The sequence below is a fragment of the Brachyhypopomus gauderio genome, chromosome 5, assembly GCF_052324685.1.
Source record: "Brachyhypopomus gauderio isolate BG-103 chromosome 5, BGAUD_0.2, whole genome shotgun sequence".
Lineage (NCBI taxonomy): Eukaryota > Metazoa > Chordata > Actinopteri > Gymnotiformes > Hypopomidae > Brachyhypopomus > Brachyhypopomus gauderio.
Window position 1 is genome coordinate 8796666 of NC_135215.1, and position 19026 is coordinate 8815691.

Consider the following 19026-nt stretch of genomic DNA (forward strand, 5'->3'; position numbering starts at 1 on the left):
CTTAGTCTATGGATCCATTGCTCACATGTGGCTGTTAACTGCACACACTCAGCCACATACACACACACACACACACACACACACACACACACACACACACACACTGGAATGCCATCAATAGACTCCATTTTTGCAGAAAAAAAAATTCTCCGGTTAGAATAAAAGGAGAAAGAAAGAGAGACATAGACAGAGAGAGAAACAGAGAAAGGGGGGAGAGAAGGAGAGCAAGGCAGAGGGAGAGAGAGCAGGAAGAGAGGGAGAGAGAGGGAGAGAGGGAGAGAGGGAGAGAGAGGGAGCGAGAGAGCAGGGGTCAGGGTCCTGCTGGACTAGAGGGAGGTAATGGAGGCTGGAAGACCTGTGCACCTTCTACCCACATTTCTTCCCCCATCTCTTCTTTCCCTCTGTCTGTTTCCCCCCATCTCCTCTTTCCCTCCGTCTCCTCTTCTCCTCCTGTATTTCACTCCCATCCCCCTCCTTACGCTGTGTAGCTGTCTCGCAATGCCACGTAGCTCTGTAGTGTTATTAGACACATGGAATTCACCAGCCCCACAAGTGGACCTGTTGTTTGCACACTCTCTCTCTCTCTCCTCTCCTCCACCCTTGTCTAACCTCCTATTCCCCAATAATTTCCTGCTGCCCCTCTCTTTCTTGTGATATGTAGTTTAATAAGACAAATTTGGATGGTCCTTTAACACAGTTTAATAAGAGAATCTCATTTGGATGGTCCTTTAACACAGTTTAATAAGAGAATCTCATTTGGATGGTCCTTTAACACAGTTTAATAAGAGAATCTCATTTGGATGGTCCTTTAACACAGTTTAATAAGAGAATCTCATTTGGATGGTCCTTTAACACAGTTTAATAAGAGAATCTCATTTGGATGGTCCTTTAACACAGTTTTGGCTCTCTGAGTATGTTTGCTCAAGTTCTGTAGTCTGGCTGAAGTACACTGTGGGTAAATTAAATTAGAGGATAATTTGACAAGTTTGTTCTGCAAACTCTCTACCTCTATTTATTTACAAATGTATCCATCTTTACATGTGCTGCACACAAGACGTCAGTAGTCATTAACATATATATTACACAGCTAACAAAATTTTGTTTTCAATAAAGATGTTGCCATCTAGTGGTGCATTTGTGTAATTGCAACATCACGTTACTTCTGTTGTTAGTGCTGTCTACAATAAAAAATGGCCAAGATTTTCCAGTCAGAATGCTTTGTTGTCTACGCAGGAAGAGTGTTGTCTTGTGAAGGGTTTGTAAAGGTCAGTTCTCTCTCTCCGTCATTGTTGAGCTGCCTGCTGTTCAGTACAAGCTGTCATTCTGTCACTTAGCAAACTAAAGGCTTATCCCTCACATATGTGGCAGTCTGCTTGCCATAGATGCTTCATCCAACCCTCTCCTCCTCTTCCTGAAACAGAGGCACCATTATTTATTTACACCGGTCCAAATGATCAACAGCTCCATGCTCTGGAGGTCAAGCACCTCAGAAGATTTAGTGCAGTTTGCCCTCAAAAAACTTGAACTACAGTAACTCAAACAAGCACTGGCCATGTGTGTTTCAGACCCTCTCCGAATGTGTATTCTCTTCATTTCAATCCTGACGCCCAGACATCTGTATCACAACAGTGTGTTACATAAAAAAACCCAACAACCAATCAGTGTCCAGGGACTGAGCAATGGTTCCTACCCTACACCCCCGGACTCTGCCAGATTCTCGCTAATGTGCGTTTCTTCACTTTTATAGACTGCAACGATGATCAGAAGCCAAGCACAGACTTATGCCAAGAAAAAACAAACTATGTGATTTTGGGGAGAAGACATTTCCAATATTGATGATGAGGAACAGATTCACAGTGTTTAAGTTTCATCACATGATGAACCTTTTATAGATCCTGGCACAAAAAAGCACTTTCCTGAAACCATAATGACCGTGTACTGATTGACAGCAAGCCTAACTTCATACTCACACTGCTGTTTAAGAACACAAAATAAAAATAGAAAGTTTGCATTTATTTTAATACCTGATGCACTTTAAAAAGGAAGTTAATCAACAAGATCAACAGAAACAAACATGAATATGGATTAGTAACATGTTACTTCCACACAGGAAACTTTAGGCCACATGTGTCACTGCAGCAAAACATCTTGGATCACAGAATAGTTTCAAAAGCCATTATTTTCCCAGTTTCTATATGGCATGTGTCCATGGAAGAGAGGGACTGAGTGTGCTACAGTAGAGTGAGCACACTCCTATAAAGTGAGTGCACTCCAGTGGTCTGAGTTTGTTCTAGTGGTCTGAATGCACAACATTCATTTGAGTGCACTACAGTGATCTGAGTGTGTACCATTTGTCTGAGTGCACTACAGTGATTAGTGTGTACCAGTTGTCTGAGTGCACTACAGTGATTAGTGTGTACCAGAGGTCTGAGTGCACTACAGTGATCTGAGTGTGTACCATTTGTCTGAGTGCACTACAGTGATTAGTGTGTACCAGTTGTCTGAGTGCACTACAGTGATTAGTGTGTATCAGAGGTCTGAGTGCACTACAGTGACTAGTGTGTACCAGTGGTCTGAGTGCACTACAGTAACTAGTGTGTACCAGGGGTCTGAGTGCACTACAGTGACTAGTGTATATCAGTGGTCTGAGTGCACTACAGTGACTAGTGTATATCAGTGGTCTGAGTGCACTACAGTGACTAGTGTATATCAGTGGTCTGAGTGCACTACAGTGACTAGTGTATATCAGTGGTCTGAGTGCACTACAGTGACTAGTGTGTATCAGAGGTCTGAGTGCACTACAGTGACTAGTGTATATCAGTGGTCTGAGTGCACTACAGTGACTAGTGTATATCAGTGGTCTGAGTGCACTACAGTGACTAGTGTATATCAGTGGTCTGAGTGCACTACAGTGACTAGTGTATATCAGTAATCTGAGTGCACTACAGTGACTAGTGTATATCAGTGGTCTGAGTGCACTACAGTGACTAGTGTATATCAGTGGTCTGAGTGCACTACAGTGACTAGTGTATATCAGTGGTCTGAGTGCACTACAGTGACTAGTGTATACCAGTGGTCTGAGTTCACTACAGTGACTAGTGTGTACCTGTGGTCTGAGTGCACTACAGTAACTAGTTTGTACCAGTGGTCTGAGTGCACTACTGTGACTAGTGTATATCAGTGGTCTGAGTGCACTACAGTGATTAGTGTGTACCAGTGGTCTGAGTGCACTTCAAGCACACAGCTTTGGAGTGTGTGAACATTCCCACACAGCACCTCACACGATCTTCCCACCCTAGCTGACCTTTCTACCCCCCCCCCCCCCCCCCAGTCCATTAGTCTATTCAGCTAAAACACAACATGCCTGCAGCGTGTCTGTAAATTCAACGTGTGTGTTTCAACCATGTGACTGACGTTCATCTGATCCCCCACCCCCCAAAATCACAGGATGACCACACTGCTGCAGGCACAGGCTGCTCAGTGGAAGTGCACCACCTGGGGACCCCTCAGGCAGCTGAAGGCCTCACTGTCCAGGTGCCCCATGTCCACCAGGTTGTTCTCCAGCTGAACCCTCACCAGCCGACTGCGGGGAGCGTCGGCGCGGCCGATCGAGCAGAACGCGTCGCGCGGGACCTTCCGGATCTTGTTGTGGGTGAGCGTGACGGACACGAGCCAGTGCGGGAGGTGGCGCGGGACGTGCTTCAGTGCATTGTGGTCCAGGTCCAGGTGATGCAACAATGGGAGCGTCCGGAAGGTTCCGGGAGAAATCCTGACCAGCTTGTTGTGGGCAAGACCCAGGTGCTCCAGGCGGGGCATGGAGAGGAGGGCCATCTTACTGATGATGGAGATGGAGTTCCCCTCCAGGTTCAGGGTCTTCAGGGAGCGCGGGAGGTGTGGAGGGATCTGTTTCAAGAAGTTCCCCTCCAGGTTGAGGCTCTCGAGGTGAGTGGCATTGACAAATGCATTCTTACCCAGGCCCTTGTTGGTCAGCCTGTTGACGCTGAGGTCCAAAACCTGGAGCTCAGCTTCCCCCTGGAAAACCCCACCTTGGAAGCGCTGAATGCGGTTTCCACGAAGATACAGCTCCTGCAGGCTGAGGGGGAGGTGCAGGGGCACCGAGGTCAACCAATTGTGGGACAGGCTGAGGACACGCAGGCTGCCCAGCGGGGACAGCACCCCACCGGGGAGAGGGGACGACCCGTTACCCAGGCTGTTGTTGCTCAGACTGAGGATCAGCAGGCCGGGGCAGCGGGCCCAGGCCGCCTCCGTCATCACCGTCACCCCGTTTCCGTCGAGGCGGAGTTCTTCCAGTGAGGCAGGAAGGTCTGTGGGGATGCTCTGCAAGAGATTCTGCTCAAGGTAGAGCCTCTTCAGGGCCTGGATGCCCCCGAAGGCCCCCTCTATGGAACTGTCTCTCAGACGGTTGTGGTTGAGCACCAGGAACTCCAGGGAGAGGTACTCTGAGAGTAGGCCCATGGAGACAGCATCAATCTGGTTGTTCATGAGGAGGATATAGCGGGAATTGTAGGGAATGCCGTAAGGAATCTTGTCCAGCTCTTTATCCGAACATTGGACCACCCTGCCAAAACAGAGCAACACACAGACTCATTAAGCGCATATCCAGCTTTACATATTGTACACTAACATATTGCTTAAATGCTTTCATTGGGTTTATGAGAAGTATAACCATGAGGTAAGTCATGCAACGATAGCAATCAGCTGTTTCCAGAAGGGTATGTTAGATTCGCACCTTCCATAGCAGGCACAGTCTGGTGGACAGTAGTCATCTTTAAAATATGGAAAATATGGAGCCGTGGTTGTTGTCATGCCATCTTTTTCCTGTTTTAACTTGTTCACTTCCTTCCTTTTCTTCATAAGCTTGTTCGTTGTCTTTTTGGCCGTATGTTGGTGTTTAATCTTTGCCTCAGTAACTCTGCTCTGTGACTTGGTTCTAACAGAACTGGGCATGCTCGTGACAGTAGGACCCGCCTTTGCTGCCATCGCTGTGACACTGGCATGACCTTTGACCTTGGAGCTGGACTTGGCACTGCCACTCTCGGTCCGAGTCATATTTTCACTACCACCATTGGTCAGTAAAGTGGTCGCATTTGTTACAGGTGAAGGGTGACTTGCCTGGAGACCGGAGAGGGGTGTGGGCTTCTCCCCAGTACCAGTGGTAAGCTGGAGGATCTCTGGGGGGCTCCGCGCTGTGGTGGACGCAAGTGAAATAACGGGTGGGCCGTACTGTGGAGGTGAAGGAGTGGTATGTTGGCTGACAGTCTGGTGGACTGTTGTTGGAAGCACAGACTGATCTAGATTCTCACTTTGTACAAGTGCAGGTACCTTGCTCTCATTAGCATATTTCTCAGGATCATTAAAGGTTTCCTGACCACCTTCTGCATCTCCTGCCTTGTCCTCCTCTCTCTCTCCGAGTTCTCCAGGAGTTTCCTCATCTGCTCCATCCTGTTGGTCCTTATTTTCTACATGACTTCCTCCTTTATCAGTTATAAGCCTCCAATCTTCTTCTGTCTGACCTTCCTCCAACATTCGCTCACCATGTAGACCGTTGGTGTCCGTCACGCTGACCGGAGTCCGAGGTTCTGACTCCTCTCCCTGTTCCTCTTTTGCAGGATGCTGTTGGAGGGGAACTGACCCCTGCGTAACCCAGGACTCGCCCACCACAGACACATTCTGCAGCGCCCACACATTCTGACCTGCTGAAGACAATACACTCAACAAAATGTCTACGCATGAACAAATAAAAAATTATACTTGAATCTTACAGCTGACTGTTAAGTGCTATGAATATGATTAGACAGCACAAAACAAAATGCACAGTGCAGAACCCAGATGTCTTGTAGAAAGTAGGGTCCTTAGTCAGGGTGGTAGTATGGTATATAATTCAGTCCTTAGCCATAACCACATTCAACTTAAGAATATTTTCAAGTCTATATAGGAACAAACCAGGATTAGTTAAGTGTCACATAGGTAAGTCAAACATACTTCAGCACAGCATCATAGTCCATTGTTCTGGTATGACTCTTGCTGAGCTGTTCTCAGTACTCACTTGGCTGAAGTGATGCTCTCTCGGCAGTTCCAGCAAGAACCCAGAAAATTACGATCAGCACTCTCATTTTTCACTGGCAGCGCTAAAAAGACAACACTCCATAAATAAACCAGACAGACAGGCCAAACAGCTACGGAGCCACGAGAACCATGCAGAAGTTGAAACCATCTTAACCTCGAAGTGGCAGAAATAAAGCGTTGGCACACTCCACCCATGAATCGATGCTCAGATTAAAAGATCAAGACTGGTCCAGCATCGGAGAGTGTGGGTAATCATTTTCAGAGTCATAGACATCTTAACACAAGGGCTTACCTCATTTATGTGAGTTGTCCTTTAAATACTACGGCCTGAGCCCGATCTCTGATCTCTTGGTTTTATGGACATGCTGAGCTCTCTAACTACACACACTGTCCTATAACACTGTTTATCATGACACAAAGGGATTCAAAGAGTAACTCAGGAGCAGATATAGCCTCTCTTACTCACTCACAGGCTCTTTGGCCAGTGGCAGCTTGGTTAAAACTCCACAGACAGGATTCTGCCCTTTGTAATAGTTCTTTATCATTACAGGAATTTTCTCACACACACAACAAACTCTGGAGAATCTATAGGATCAATAGAGGGAAAAGAAAACTGTAAAGAAAGAAGTCAAAGGTCATTTATTGAGGTCACTGCTGTTTGCCATTTCTCAGTAATGTCTGGTGTCTGTCCAGTGACACGGGAGTGTTAAGAAGTTTCCAGACCACAAGATTTTCCATGACCTCTGACCTTATAGTAGGATCCGTCTCAGAGTGAGCAGTTAACTCAAAATTCCAAAGCCATTGTGTCATGGAGCTGAAGGAACAATCCAACCCTGCCATGACCCCCCAGCATCCCCGATAAACTCTCTGATGGACAGATCTAATTCTACTGTTCCTCCCACACAACACACTGAGGAGCATTCCAGTGCCTGACCATTCTCAGAACCAACAGTGTGTGCTTAAGAGAGTCCAGCTGCAGAAAGTTGACATTTTACTCTGAGCAATGGAATAAAAACACAGGCATTGGCATGGATGGTCTCACACAGCTGCCCGAGCGGCCCTGAGGGGAGCCAGAACCAAGACACGTGGACACACCAACGTGCCTTCCCACTGCTCACAAATACGTGAGGACATGTCCATCACTTACTGCTTCCTTTCACGATTATTAGAGCACGTATTGCAGCATGGCACACAAGAGAGATGGCATGTTACACACATGGAACTTGCCACTTGGAGCACTTGCCACTTGAGAATCTCAGGGTTAAAGTCCATAATGGTGGGCTGCTGGGTAGATGAAGAACGTGAGATGTAACAAGAAGGCTCAGATCTGATAGATGAAAATGGAGAACTGAAACTCCCAAACACTGTGAATGGGCACAGCGTGGCTATTCATTTGATGCTGCTTCACCTAAATAGTGAACTGTCTATATTGATGTAGCCACCTAGTGGTGTTTCTGAGTACTACATAGATTCCACTTGTAAAAATGAAGACCAAGGGTTTCATGAAAATTACATACAAAGTAGCCTAATTTATATAAACCATTCTTTGTACTATACTGTATTTATGCTTTAAAGAACTCAAGCAGTTATTTTGCATCAAGAATCTTGTAGTCAAGTCTTTTGCAGCTACATGGGAACTACTGTACATTTAAAAAATATCTAGTAAGGCATGAATTATCTGAATTCAGTGTAGAGATTCATATTTATACAGAGAAATATAGAATAATGTGATCGCAATGTTTCTTCTTTTAATAGTGCTTTCATGGTTTTACAGAAAATCTCCAGTCCTACTACTTTCATGTTTGTATTTGATCTTTCCAAACACGTTTTCTTTCAATCTTAACCATGACAAACTGCAACCTAGACAAATGTCTGCCTGTTTCTGAATTCCGGGAGATTATATGTGACTCGCGGATATCAGGGAGACACTACCGAAATGCAGGAGATGGGATGGGATGTCTGTTACTACAAAGTGTTCTGTATAAAATTGTAGGCACAATTGGGACACATCTCTTTATTCACCAGTTTATTGTTGTGTGCTACCAGTACTAGCTAATAAGCTAAAATCTCTTGTAAAACTAAGAATACTGATCAGCATAAGAGAAACAAACAAAAATCACATCAAATATATCAACACATTTATTTATTTATATATATATATATATATTATATATATATATATATATTGTACAGTTCTTCCAACTTCAAGTATCCCCGAAAAGAGGAATTTCACATGGTCAAGGTTTTCAGAAACATAACCACTTAAGTTCCATATATGATAGAAAAGCTATATTTTAACAAATGTTATTCAAAAAGCACATTCATCTCTGAATGAGTTTTCTCCTCATACTGACGCGTGTCCATAGACTTCGGGCACTTTTGGCTATTGTACTAGTTGGGAGTCGAAGACTTCTCAGTGGCTCTCTAATACAGGTCAACATTCCTGAACTGGAGTCCTGCAAGTGCTCTTGGGAAATGTAGTTAATCCGGCTTAACTGTTTATTGTAGTAACTCCGAAGGTCAGAGAGCTCTTCGAGGGCTGCTGCAGAAATGACAGAGGCCTCTGATGGAGAGCTGACCAGAGCCGATTTTGGATTCTGCCTGGGTTTGCAAATACAGTCCGAACTGGGATGTGAAAAGCGTTGCCGTCTTTGAGACTTCCGCTTCCTGTTGAATTCAAGTCCTCCATCACACTGTGATTGTCCATCACATCCAGTGATGCAGGTCTTTTCCTGAACACGGACCTCCACGTCAACCTCAATTACAGAAGGCTGTCCACACTCAGATGAGCTTAAAGACACATTCTCTTCCAGCTTCTGGACAAGCTTCCTCTCCAGGTTCTGCTGGTCTTTGTCCATTTTAATTAATTTGGTATTTCCGTGCAAGTCAGTGTTGAGAACATTCAGGTGAGCATCTACCGTCTCTACAGCATTGACCTGCACCTCCTGAAAGAGAAGAACCCAGACATCTTCAGTCTGGTAAAGGATTAGAAGGGCATCTGCTCTCTACTGCTGCGAAATGTAGTTAGTGAACCATGCAAAGGATTAAATGTTAGAAACACCCCTGTGTGAGTGAAACCACAATCTACAATAACATGAAGAGCCATGGCAAAATAAAAACCCCAAAGATCTTGAAGCACTTATAGCCATGTTAAAAAATATGCAGTATGATATACGGTACAGGAAGCAGACATGGATCAAGCAAAGGAGACAACAAGGGTTGGGGAATGTTTTCTGAACACACATGTGCTTGTGCGTCAACATTCAAACAATGTCCACATGCTGACTGGAAAACACAGAGGAGGGGAACAGTACTTTGGGGGGCTCTTTTCCTCATGGCCTAGGCAACAGTCTTGACTTTCTTGGCCACAGGGATTTTCCCAGAACTCTCAGCGGGTCTTTTTCCGTCTTTGGGTTTTACTTTGGCACTAGTCCTATCACCACTGCCTCCTCTCTCAGTAACCTGTGGGCAGCACAAAAGCTTTTTACCCCATGAGAGTTTGGGGCAAGGGGCACCAGGAGTTGCACCCATGTACTGCAGAGACACATGGGATATAAACGGAATTACAGTACACGAAAGCCCAGCTTGGACCCTTAACAATGGACAACACAGATGTGGAGACTTAGATGTGTGAACATAGTTACCTCAGCATCATTAGGGACTAGTTTACCCGTTACAGAAACAGCCCAGGAAATCTTTTGATTCAATTTAACAGTACAAGAAGGGTCCATTACGCACCACTGGTCTACAAACCCACTCCACTGAAGTAGTCATGGTGTCATGACCATTAAAGTTTCACTCTAGATGAAGCAACACAGCAATAACAGTCCATGGGGTCTCCATGTGCATCAAAGGAAGAGAGAATACTGCCTGCAGCCACACCTACACACTTCTCTGAGCAGCGTCCTAAACATCGTTAGCACTCCGGCTTTTCTCAAAGATCAGCTGAGCCATATACACATGTGAGAGGAAACAGGACATCCTGTTTATCCTACTGAGGACTGTTAAAGGGTTCTAAAAACGCTCTAAATTTGTATCTTAATTGCAGCTTTCTCCAAGAATGACCTATTGACATTCTGGCTTTTGATGACTAAACCAGACTAAGGCTGTGATTAGTGTGATTAGACACTGATGAGTGCTGCTAGCTACAACGAACTTGAGAAAGAAATTAGTTAGATATTCTATTAGTAATTAACATCAATTTCCAGACACTTTTCAAAGATTTTAACAATAATAACAGCACTGAGGTAATGAGTAGTTTACTCAAGACTGTCAGAAGGTTTTGTGTGTTCCACAACCAGTCACCCTCACCGGGCCGTTCAACAGACCCAACGGCGAGTGTTTACTTGAAATCTTGATTGGATTATAGCACGTTTGGTCAAATGTGAAATACCTAGAAAACTTACTCTACAAAAGAATAGTCAAATACAAGTTAAGACAGTTGAAGCAGCGTTGAGTCCAATAAAGACTTCACTGTTGAGCAAAGTATTTAATAGACCTAACAAGTCATCAGCTGTAGTCGGTCCAGGGCTAGACTGGCCTTCTGGCTGCTGGGAAAGTTCACGGTCTCAGTGAGTCCACCACAGCCAGATCTGTGGTAGCCACGAAAAGATGTGATGGGGTCTCCGATTAAACAACGTGGAACACCGGTGCACCAATAAAAGAGAAAGAGTGTAAGAAACAACTAAGCAGAAAACGAAGTGAAACGTGATGAAGAGTGCGGTATTTACACTGGCAGCTGCAGGGGGACTCGTTGGGCCACACACCCTCCTCCTCATCTTCACCGTCACGCTGTGGCTTTCGGTCTTAAGCAGGGCTGCTTTGCGTCCCGCCTTCAGGTAGAAGTAGGTAGTGTACGGCGTGAAACTGAAGTCTTCGCTTTGGAAGGAAATGCAGAGAAAGTTTTAAAAAAAAAAAACACGCTTCATCAGAAGACAAAGTTCAAAGACTGAATTACACAAACACACTTCAAAATGCTTCTCATCGTATCCAGTGTGTGTGTTCTCAGGACCGTCAGAGGTACCTCAAGTAGCCATGCAGTAGGAGATGTACAACGATGGCCTCCACCTCCAGGCGGGACAGGTCCGTCACCGTGATCATTTTGCGGAGCTTGGCGTTCCCTTTGCCCATCCAGGTGTCACACACCTTCAGAGGAGTCATCTTCTCGCCCAGAGCCGCCGCCTGCTCCACCAGGCCCACCACGTCACGCGCATGCTTGCTGACATCCATGGTGATGTAGTCTGGCAGGGACGGGTGGACCAGTCACTCAGGTGCTCAGCGGATTATTTTTTACGGATGATTTAATGCTTGTTGTATCCAAGCTGCTTCACTGTCCTTAAGGTTGGAACATACTTGCTGTTTGCCCATGCGTTCGCGTACACAACCGGCTGCGTTGTGAACGTTACTGAGAACATACTAGCCTATGTGCAACGCGTGAAACTGGAGGCATCCACTAGAGGGCAGAACGTAGAAAGGGCTTCGGTATTTTAACGATGCAAACATGGCAACACTCGAGGAGATTAGCCTTTGGGTAATTTTACGGTCACGGCAGAAAAAACGACGACAGCGATCCCTTCGTAGGTGGTATGTAAGGCCGTTAAATCAAAGACGTGGTGAGAATGGCGAATTTGTGTCGTTGGATATCGTTGTGTCCATTTTGATGCTGGTTAGCGGCTACACTGCCCCTAGCGGTTTTGTGTGTATTGCACCTCGCGTACGCGTCGCGTTAACTTTTGGAGGACGTGCAAGACCTACGCGCCAAATCGACGCAGGATACGCGAAGCAGCCATGATGCGTACGCGTAGTTAACAGCAAGTATGTTTTAGCCTTTAGTGGTGCCTGTTCAACTCACCGTTGCCATGTCGACAGACGTCACACATTTGGTTGCACTCTTCATCATCCCAAACTTCGTCGAAATGAACCGCCATCATGGCACGACGACACCTGTGTGCAAACCACAGAGCCCAGCGTGAGTCTGTAATGTTAACAGCAGCAACACAGGATGGAGCCCTGAAACCAGACGGTGTACAACGCACAGTACACGCCAGTGAGGGGAAATGGATCCAGTGGGCGAGGAGATCAGGATCAGGCCAGCTCATTCAGAGAGGGGCGGAGTCTCGGCCCAGTCGAGAGCATGCTCACACTCTACCTGTCCACGTTCTGACAGTACGCCACCATGTTCTGAAGCTTCTGCTGGCCAGTGTTCTCCATTACAACCATGGTACTGATCCGGAAGATGTCTGCAAATCCATAGAACACAATGCAGTCTGCTGGACTGTCGTCCCTCCCTGAAACACACACACACACACACACACACACACACACACACACACACACACACACACACACGAGTCACCGCTACGTACGATTCTTTCATCTTGAGTTTCTTCTGTTGTGAACCAAATCAAGAGAAACTGCACGCCAGGGGCGGTACTGAAAGACAGACCACATGTCACGAGGCAGGTGCGAGTCCCTACGTTAACGAGCCCTGCAGGGTGAGCGCTACCCTACCTGCACGCCCGCTCTCCTGATAGTAGTTCTCAATGGACTTGCTGATGGTGTGGTGGATCACAAACCGCACGTCTGCTTTGTCAATGCCCATCCCAAACGCCACAGTTGCAACAACCACCTGCAAAGACAGCACACATTCAGATGCATGACCTCAGGATGTAAACATGCATGACCTCAGGATGTACCGTAAACAGGCATGACCTCAGGATATAAACATGCGTGACCTCCTGATGACCGAGAAAAGCTAAAGCATTTCAGGGTTCATGAACTGTGGTCAGTCCCACAATTCTCAGGCCTATGCAACATTCCACACTCCCTTTCAGGTTTTAGAGGATATTTACACAAATTAACATTCCTCTTTATTATTAACATTATTTTGCAGAACTAAGCCAATTTTCCCCACTCACAGATGTCCTCCAAAACGCTCAAGCAGAAAGCGGTTCTGTAAATGGCTACCTCCACAAAAACATCGGAATCAAAATGACTCGGACATTATAATGTTCATAAACCATCACCAAAAAACAAGTACCATTCAATCCTAGTTTTGTTTCAGCAACGTTGTTTTTTAAGGCATAAACCATGTACGCCCTTGTACTCTCCTCCTCCTCCACACCGTACGTGTTGATCTACTGCTCCTCCAGAGCTCTGGGCAGGTCAGCAGCAGCTGGCTGGAGGTGTTCAGGGAGCTGGTGTACCTGGATCTCCCTGCAGGACCAGCGCTGATGAACCAGGCTCTTCTCTCCGGGCTCCATGTTGGCATGGTACGGCCGTGCCAGGATGCCCCTGTGCTGCAGGTCTGTGGCCACAGCGTCGGCGTCCTTCTGAGAGAAGACGTACACGATGCCTGCACGGAGAAAAACGCCGTCTCACCAGCACGTCTCACCACACAACACGCATTTAAGAACTAGTGCGTTTCTTAGTGATGTGGAGAAGAGATTCCAGGTGGTTTGTAAGCATCATTCTTCAGTACCTGACTGGTCCTTGTATCGTCCTTTTATCAGTGCTGCTATTTCTTTGGTCGAGCGGTCATTATCTTTAAATCGAACCTGCAGAAGTAAATAAGATCATTAATAGCAATGGAAAACAAACAAACTAAATAAAAGGAAGGGAAGATAGGACTATTCTTGATCTTTTATGCTACACTTTTGAATGCATTCTTGATCTTACAGGCAGGCTGCATGTTTGTAATGTTCTTGTAGCATGCGTCATGTAGTAGAGGTTGGGTGTGTTGAACGGCGTGTGAGAGAGAGCGTACCTCGTAGTAGAGGTTGGGTGTGTTGAACGGCGTGTGAGAGAGAGCGTACCTCGTAGTAGAGGTTGAGTGTGTTGAACGGCATGTGAGAGAGAGCGTACCTCGTAGTAGAGGTTGGGTGTGTTGAACGGCGTGTGAGAGAGAGCGTACCTCATAGTAGAGGTTGGGTGTGTTGAACGGCGTACGAGAGAGAGCGTACCTCATAGTAGAGGTTGGGTGTGTTGAACGGCGTGTGAGAGAGCGTACCTCATAGTAGAGATGGGGGTTTTGAAGGGCGTGTGAGAGAGCGTACCTCGTAGTAGAGGTTGGGTGTGTTGAACGGCGTGTGAGAGAGCGTACCTCGTAGTAGAGGTTGGGTGTGTTGAACGGCGTGTGAGAGAGCGTACCTCGTAGTAGAGGTTGGGTGTGTTGAACGGCGTGCGAGAGAGAGCGTACCTCGTAGTAGAGGTTGGGTGTGTTGAACGGCGTGCGAGAGAGAGCGTACCTCGTAGTAGAGGTTGGGTGTGTTGAACGGCGTGTGAGAGAGCGTACCTCGTAGTAGAGGTTGGGTGTGTTGAACGGCGTGTGAGAGAGCGTACCTCGTAGTAGAGGTTGGGTGTGTTGAACGGCGTGTGAGAGAGAGCGTACCTCATAGTAGAGGTTGGGTGTGTTGAACGCCGTACGAGAGAGAGCGTAGCTCGTAGTAGAGGTTGGGTGTGTTGAACGCCGTACGAGAGAGAGCGTAGCTCGTAGTAGAGGTTGGGTGTGTTGAACGGCGTGTGAGAGAGCATACCTCGTAGTAGAGGTTGGGTGTGTTGAACGGCGTGTGAGAGAGAGCGTACCTCGTAGTAGAGGTTGGGTGTGTTGAACGGCGTGTGAGAGAGCGTACCTCGTAGTAGAGGTTGGGTGTGTTGAACGGCGTGTGAGAGAGAGCGTACCTCGTAGTAGAGGTTGGGTGTGTTGAACGGCGTGTGAGAGAGCGTACCTCGTAGTAGAGGTTGGGTGTGTTGAACGGTGTGTGTGAGAGAGCGTACCTCGTAGTAGAGGTTGGGTGTGTTGAATGCCGTACGAGAGAGAGCGTACCTCGTAGTAGAGGTTGGGTGTGTTGAATGCCGTACGAGAGAGAGCGTACCTCGTAGTAGAGGTTGGGTCTGTTGAATGGCGCGGTGAGGGTGACTGGTTGTGGAACACACAGAATCTTCTGACAGTCTTTCAGGATGTTGCTGGTTGCCGTGGCAGTCAGACCCACCAGGGGCACCGTGGGGAACTGACGCTTAAGAATACCCAGAAGTTTGTAGTCTAACCACAGACAGAGAAGAGCACCACCACAGACAGGTCACACCAGCACCACAGACAGGTCACACCAGCACCACAGTGATAACAACTCCAATAACTGCAGCAATGTAATGTATGGCTCACATAGTGTCACAAGGAGTACAAACTCCACCAGCAATATGGTCGCCGTTTCCACCAAAAATAACTATTTTCATCCTTTTAATTGACAATTAACTACAAATTACTCTGCCATAATTGAACATAGAGCCGCTATGCATGCTATTGGTAGAGCACGGAGTGAGCAACAGCTGTGGTTATGGGTTTGATTCCCGGGGTTAAGCATTCAGATTAAATGCCTATACATTCTCACTAGTATAAATGGATCTCAATGTTGTAAATAATTCCTGCCCTGAGTTGTAACAAGGACCCATTTTTATTTGGAATAATAAGAGGAACACAGTGTTATCCATTTCATATGAAACCATGAAATTTACACTCAAAATCTGCCAGTCATACTATAAAACTATTAATGTGACAGGCCCAGTGACTCTGGTGTCTGGTGTATTCCCAGTCTAGTCTCTGTGGTGTACGTTATAATAAACCTTGAGGACACACCTGGTCTGAAGTCATGACCCCACTGGCTGCAGCAGTGGACTTCATCCACTGCGATGCGCACCAGTAGGCCCATGTTGTAGGCTTTCTCCAGCTTAGACATCAGGAGTTTGCTCTTGGCAATCTTCTCTGGGGTTACATACAGTAGTTTGAAGGGGCTGTTTTTATCGGTCATGCCAGCCAAAACAAATTTAGATTGCTCCTGGAAATGCCAGAAAAGAGAAATGTGAACTCAATCAAATACACACTGAGTGAACGCATGTCCTGTGTAGATGGCATTTTGGGGTGATAATTTTTTTTACCGTCAAGTGCTTGGCTTACCTTAGAGCTGGAGGCATTGAGCGTCACAGCAGGGACGTTAATGGACTTCAGATACATGAGTTGATCCTCCATCAAGGACACCAATGGAGCGATAACCAGTGTAAAACCTGGCAGACATTCATATTAACACGAACCAATTTTTAATAGGTGGGGGGGGGCAGTTCAATTGAGTGGTATTCTCCACCACTCAACAAACAATTACATTCCATGTAATGCGTACATCTATGAAATAAAGTGATTGTGATGTGTAGCTAGCACCACTAGATGGAGACATTTTCCCCCAAGCCAGCTCACCAACACTTCAGCGATACTCTTTCCTTGTAGTAATGATTTAATGCTTTTCTGCTGATTCTCATTCATGAAAGAGTTGCACACATTCCACAACAATAGTGAACTATGAAGACCATGAAAATGTCAAAGAAAAATATAACAAAAGAATCCATTGCTGAAACTCTTTGCTGGTTACCATGAAGCAAAACACCTCAGAACCAGGATGTCACAGTTCAAATGAATGTGGGCTTCTATTTTAAATATATGAACCACACACAACCACTTTACATGAAGCATAATATGGCCTCTGTTGTAGAGACTCTGTATGTGAACACATGCATTCTCCATCTTGCGTACCCTTCGAACAGACAGCTGGGAGCTGGTAGCATAAGCTCTTCCCTCTGCCAGTAGGCATGACCAAGAAGAGGTCTTTGCCCGCCATACTGAGGTTGATGGCTGCCCGCTGTAGAGGACGAAACCTGGAGAGCTTGAACACACTCATCAGCTTCTCCTGCAGCTCCTCTGACCATGAGAAGTCTATCAGGTGGAAACATCATTAGACAAAGATATACAGTCTCAATATTACAGGATAGATACCAAGAGCTGTAAATGAATAAATAAATGTGCCAATTGAACGCATGGTGTTTGTAGGTCATCTCTGGTGATAGTGAGGCACTAACCAGATTCCTCGTAGTTCTGCAGGTCCTTTTTACTGAAGGCAGGTTTGGGGGGTTTCCCAGATCCTGAGGGCTGAGCAGAGTCATCGGAGCCATCCAGGAACTTCAACAGCTGGTTCTTCCTGGAGGTTAGCGCAGCCTGTTTCTCCAGCAGCTCAGAGATCTGAGCCTCCAACAACTCCAGCTCGGCATCGATGGAGTTCAGCTCAGCCTCAGCATCCTCTACACACACCAACACACGGCACATCAGTGGCAGCGCGGGGTGACACCGGCTGTACGAACTCAGGCAGGTGGACATCCTTCACCCACACTGTAAATGCAACGCTCGCTTTATTTTCTTTGCAAAATTACCAAATAGGCAGCGGCACAACATGTAAGTAGGTGTACACGTACAAATGTGGATACTAATAAACAATAAGAGATCAACTGTAGGACAAGTGGTTTAGCATCATCAGCTAATCATGCAGTACGCATACAACCTTTTGTCTCGTTTTCAGTTCATTTTTCATGCAATGCAACATACTGTATAGGGAGAATTGGTTTTCCCCAAGGTTAACATTACAGGTCATGGCAAACTGGAATTAGCCTTTAAACACAGCAACACACTTAAGAGACTGGGGGGTGACGTGTGTCTGCCACGTGCTGGCTGTAATGAGCTTTGCTCCACAGGAGATGCAATTAACGATGCAAAATCACACCATTACGTTCACCTGCCTGCCTCAGGAGACAAGCCACTCTCCAAAACACTGTTTTCATTCTTAGATGAAACTAGATAAGTGTAGTTGGTATATCACAGATACACGTAGATGATGTGAGTTATTCACTCACAGGTGTTCTCACCTTTATCTTTCATGTTGGCCATTTCAGGGATCTTCAGGGTGGCAACTCCAGGAAGATGTCTTTAGATCATTCTTCAAAACATAAAGAGTTCAGTTCAGTTACCAGTGCGTGAACATAAGCAAGACCCGCTCAAATATACACTCACATTACATTGACTATATTTAGATGAATGTGATTAACACGTTAATTAACGACCTAACCCATCTAACGTGGCCAGTGCGAGTGCCTGTTAAACGCAGCTGTCCAAACCTTACTCTTATTTTCATTTAGACTTCCACTAACTGTAACATCGTTACATTCGAGTTCATGATATCGGTGCTTCGCCTGGCTGGTTAACTAGATTAAGGTCCAGGTTGATTAAACTAGATTAAGATTAGACTCGATTAAGACTAAACTTAGACTAACTGCGTTAGCTGCAGCTCGCTAGCCACCCACTGGCTAGCTCACGCGAGCTCCATTCATTAGGAAGTTAGCTCGCGAGCTAGCGTATCATCCATATAATCCCAGTTTAAGGGGTTTAATCCGGCAAGAAGATAACGTTTGTCATTCTCCGTTAAGAAACGGAGTCGTGCTGCTTTAATAAAACCACGACGGCAGGTTTAGAGAGTGCTGAACCAGAACACTAACCCGACCAACACACCGGACCCTCGACGTGTTGTTTGCGACAGGCTCTCGTTGCCCCGCGCAACGCCGGAACCAAACGGGAGTTCCCGCGCCGCACGCGCGAGCAGGACAGCGCAGGTGTGCAGCTGCAGGCACGAGCCAATGTAATCAACATAACTCCATCTTCTCTGTAGCTACTTGTATTAACTTCTTAAGTGACATAGTTATATGGAGGAGGGTGCCACAAAACTAACACGAAGGTGCGCGCTAAACCGAAGCTGTTGCCTCCTCTCACTTTGAGAATGATTTTGGAGACTATTCCTCAATTTTCTCCTCATCTTGGTATTTGTGACTTCTTGTAAATACTCTTTTAACCAGCAGATGGCGGAATGGAGCAACATCAGCTTGACATTAATCACGTGGGCCCTGAGCTTTCGCAAAAACATTATTTCTCCGAAGTTAGATGGCAGATTGCTGGTGTTTAGATATAAAGCAGAGAAGTTGCTTATGACATCTTTGATGTTATGATGAACAACAGAGGTATATTTTTTCTTCTTTGGTTAAGCCTTTTTGGTTTATTTTAGAGTTTTGTATACACTC

The 19026-nt window shown here is 46.1% G+C and overlaps 2 protein-coding genes across 4 annotated transcripts; both read right to left on the minus strand.

Annotated features, from left to right (window-relative positions):
- Positions 1-3354: 3354 nt before the first annotated feature.
- LOC143513800 (podocan) lies at positions 3355-6182 on the minus strand. Its single transcript, XM_077004516.1, has 3 exons — positions 6068-6182; positions 4751-5714; positions 3355-4579 (listed from the first exon to the last, which is right to left on the minus strand). Exons 1-3 carry the CDS (start codon positions 6132-6134, stop codon positions 3478-3480), a joined length of 2133 nt encoding a protein of 710 aa, XP_076860631.1. The 5' UTR covers positions 6135-6182; the 3' UTR covers positions 3355-3477.
- Positions 6183-8259: 2077 nt separating this feature from the next.
- On the minus strand, positions 8260-18718 carry recql (RecQ helicase-like). 3 transcript variants are annotated; one of them, XM_077005375.1, is made up of 16 exons: positions 18451-18715; positions 17824-17894; positions 16987-17205; positions 16664-16843; positions 16037-16143; positions 15719-15917; positions 14961-15127; positions 13568-13643; positions 13293-13441; positions 12598-12715; positions 12236-12374; positions 11939-12030; positions 11111-11327; positions 10818-10965; positions 9402-9549; positions 8894-9032 (listed from the first exon to the last, which is right to left on the minus strand). In XM_077005375.1, exons 2-15 carry the CDS (start codon positions 17843-17845, stop codon positions 9427-9429), a joined length of 1956 nt encoding a protein of 651 aa, XP_076861490.1. In that variant the 5' UTR covers positions 17846-17894; positions 18451-18715; the 3' UTR covers positions 8894-9032; positions 9402-9426. The 3 variants fall into 3 exon arrangements, with proteins under 3 accessions (XP_076861488.1, XP_076861489.1, XP_076861490.1); XM_077005373.1 differs by lacking the exon at positions 9402-9549 and having other exon boundaries at positions 8260-9032; positions 18451-18718; XM_077005374.1 differs by lacking the exons at positions 9402-9549; positions 18451-18715 and adding an exon at positions 18229-18430 and having other exon boundaries at positions 8260-9032.
- Positions 18719-19026: the final 308 nt, after the last annotated feature.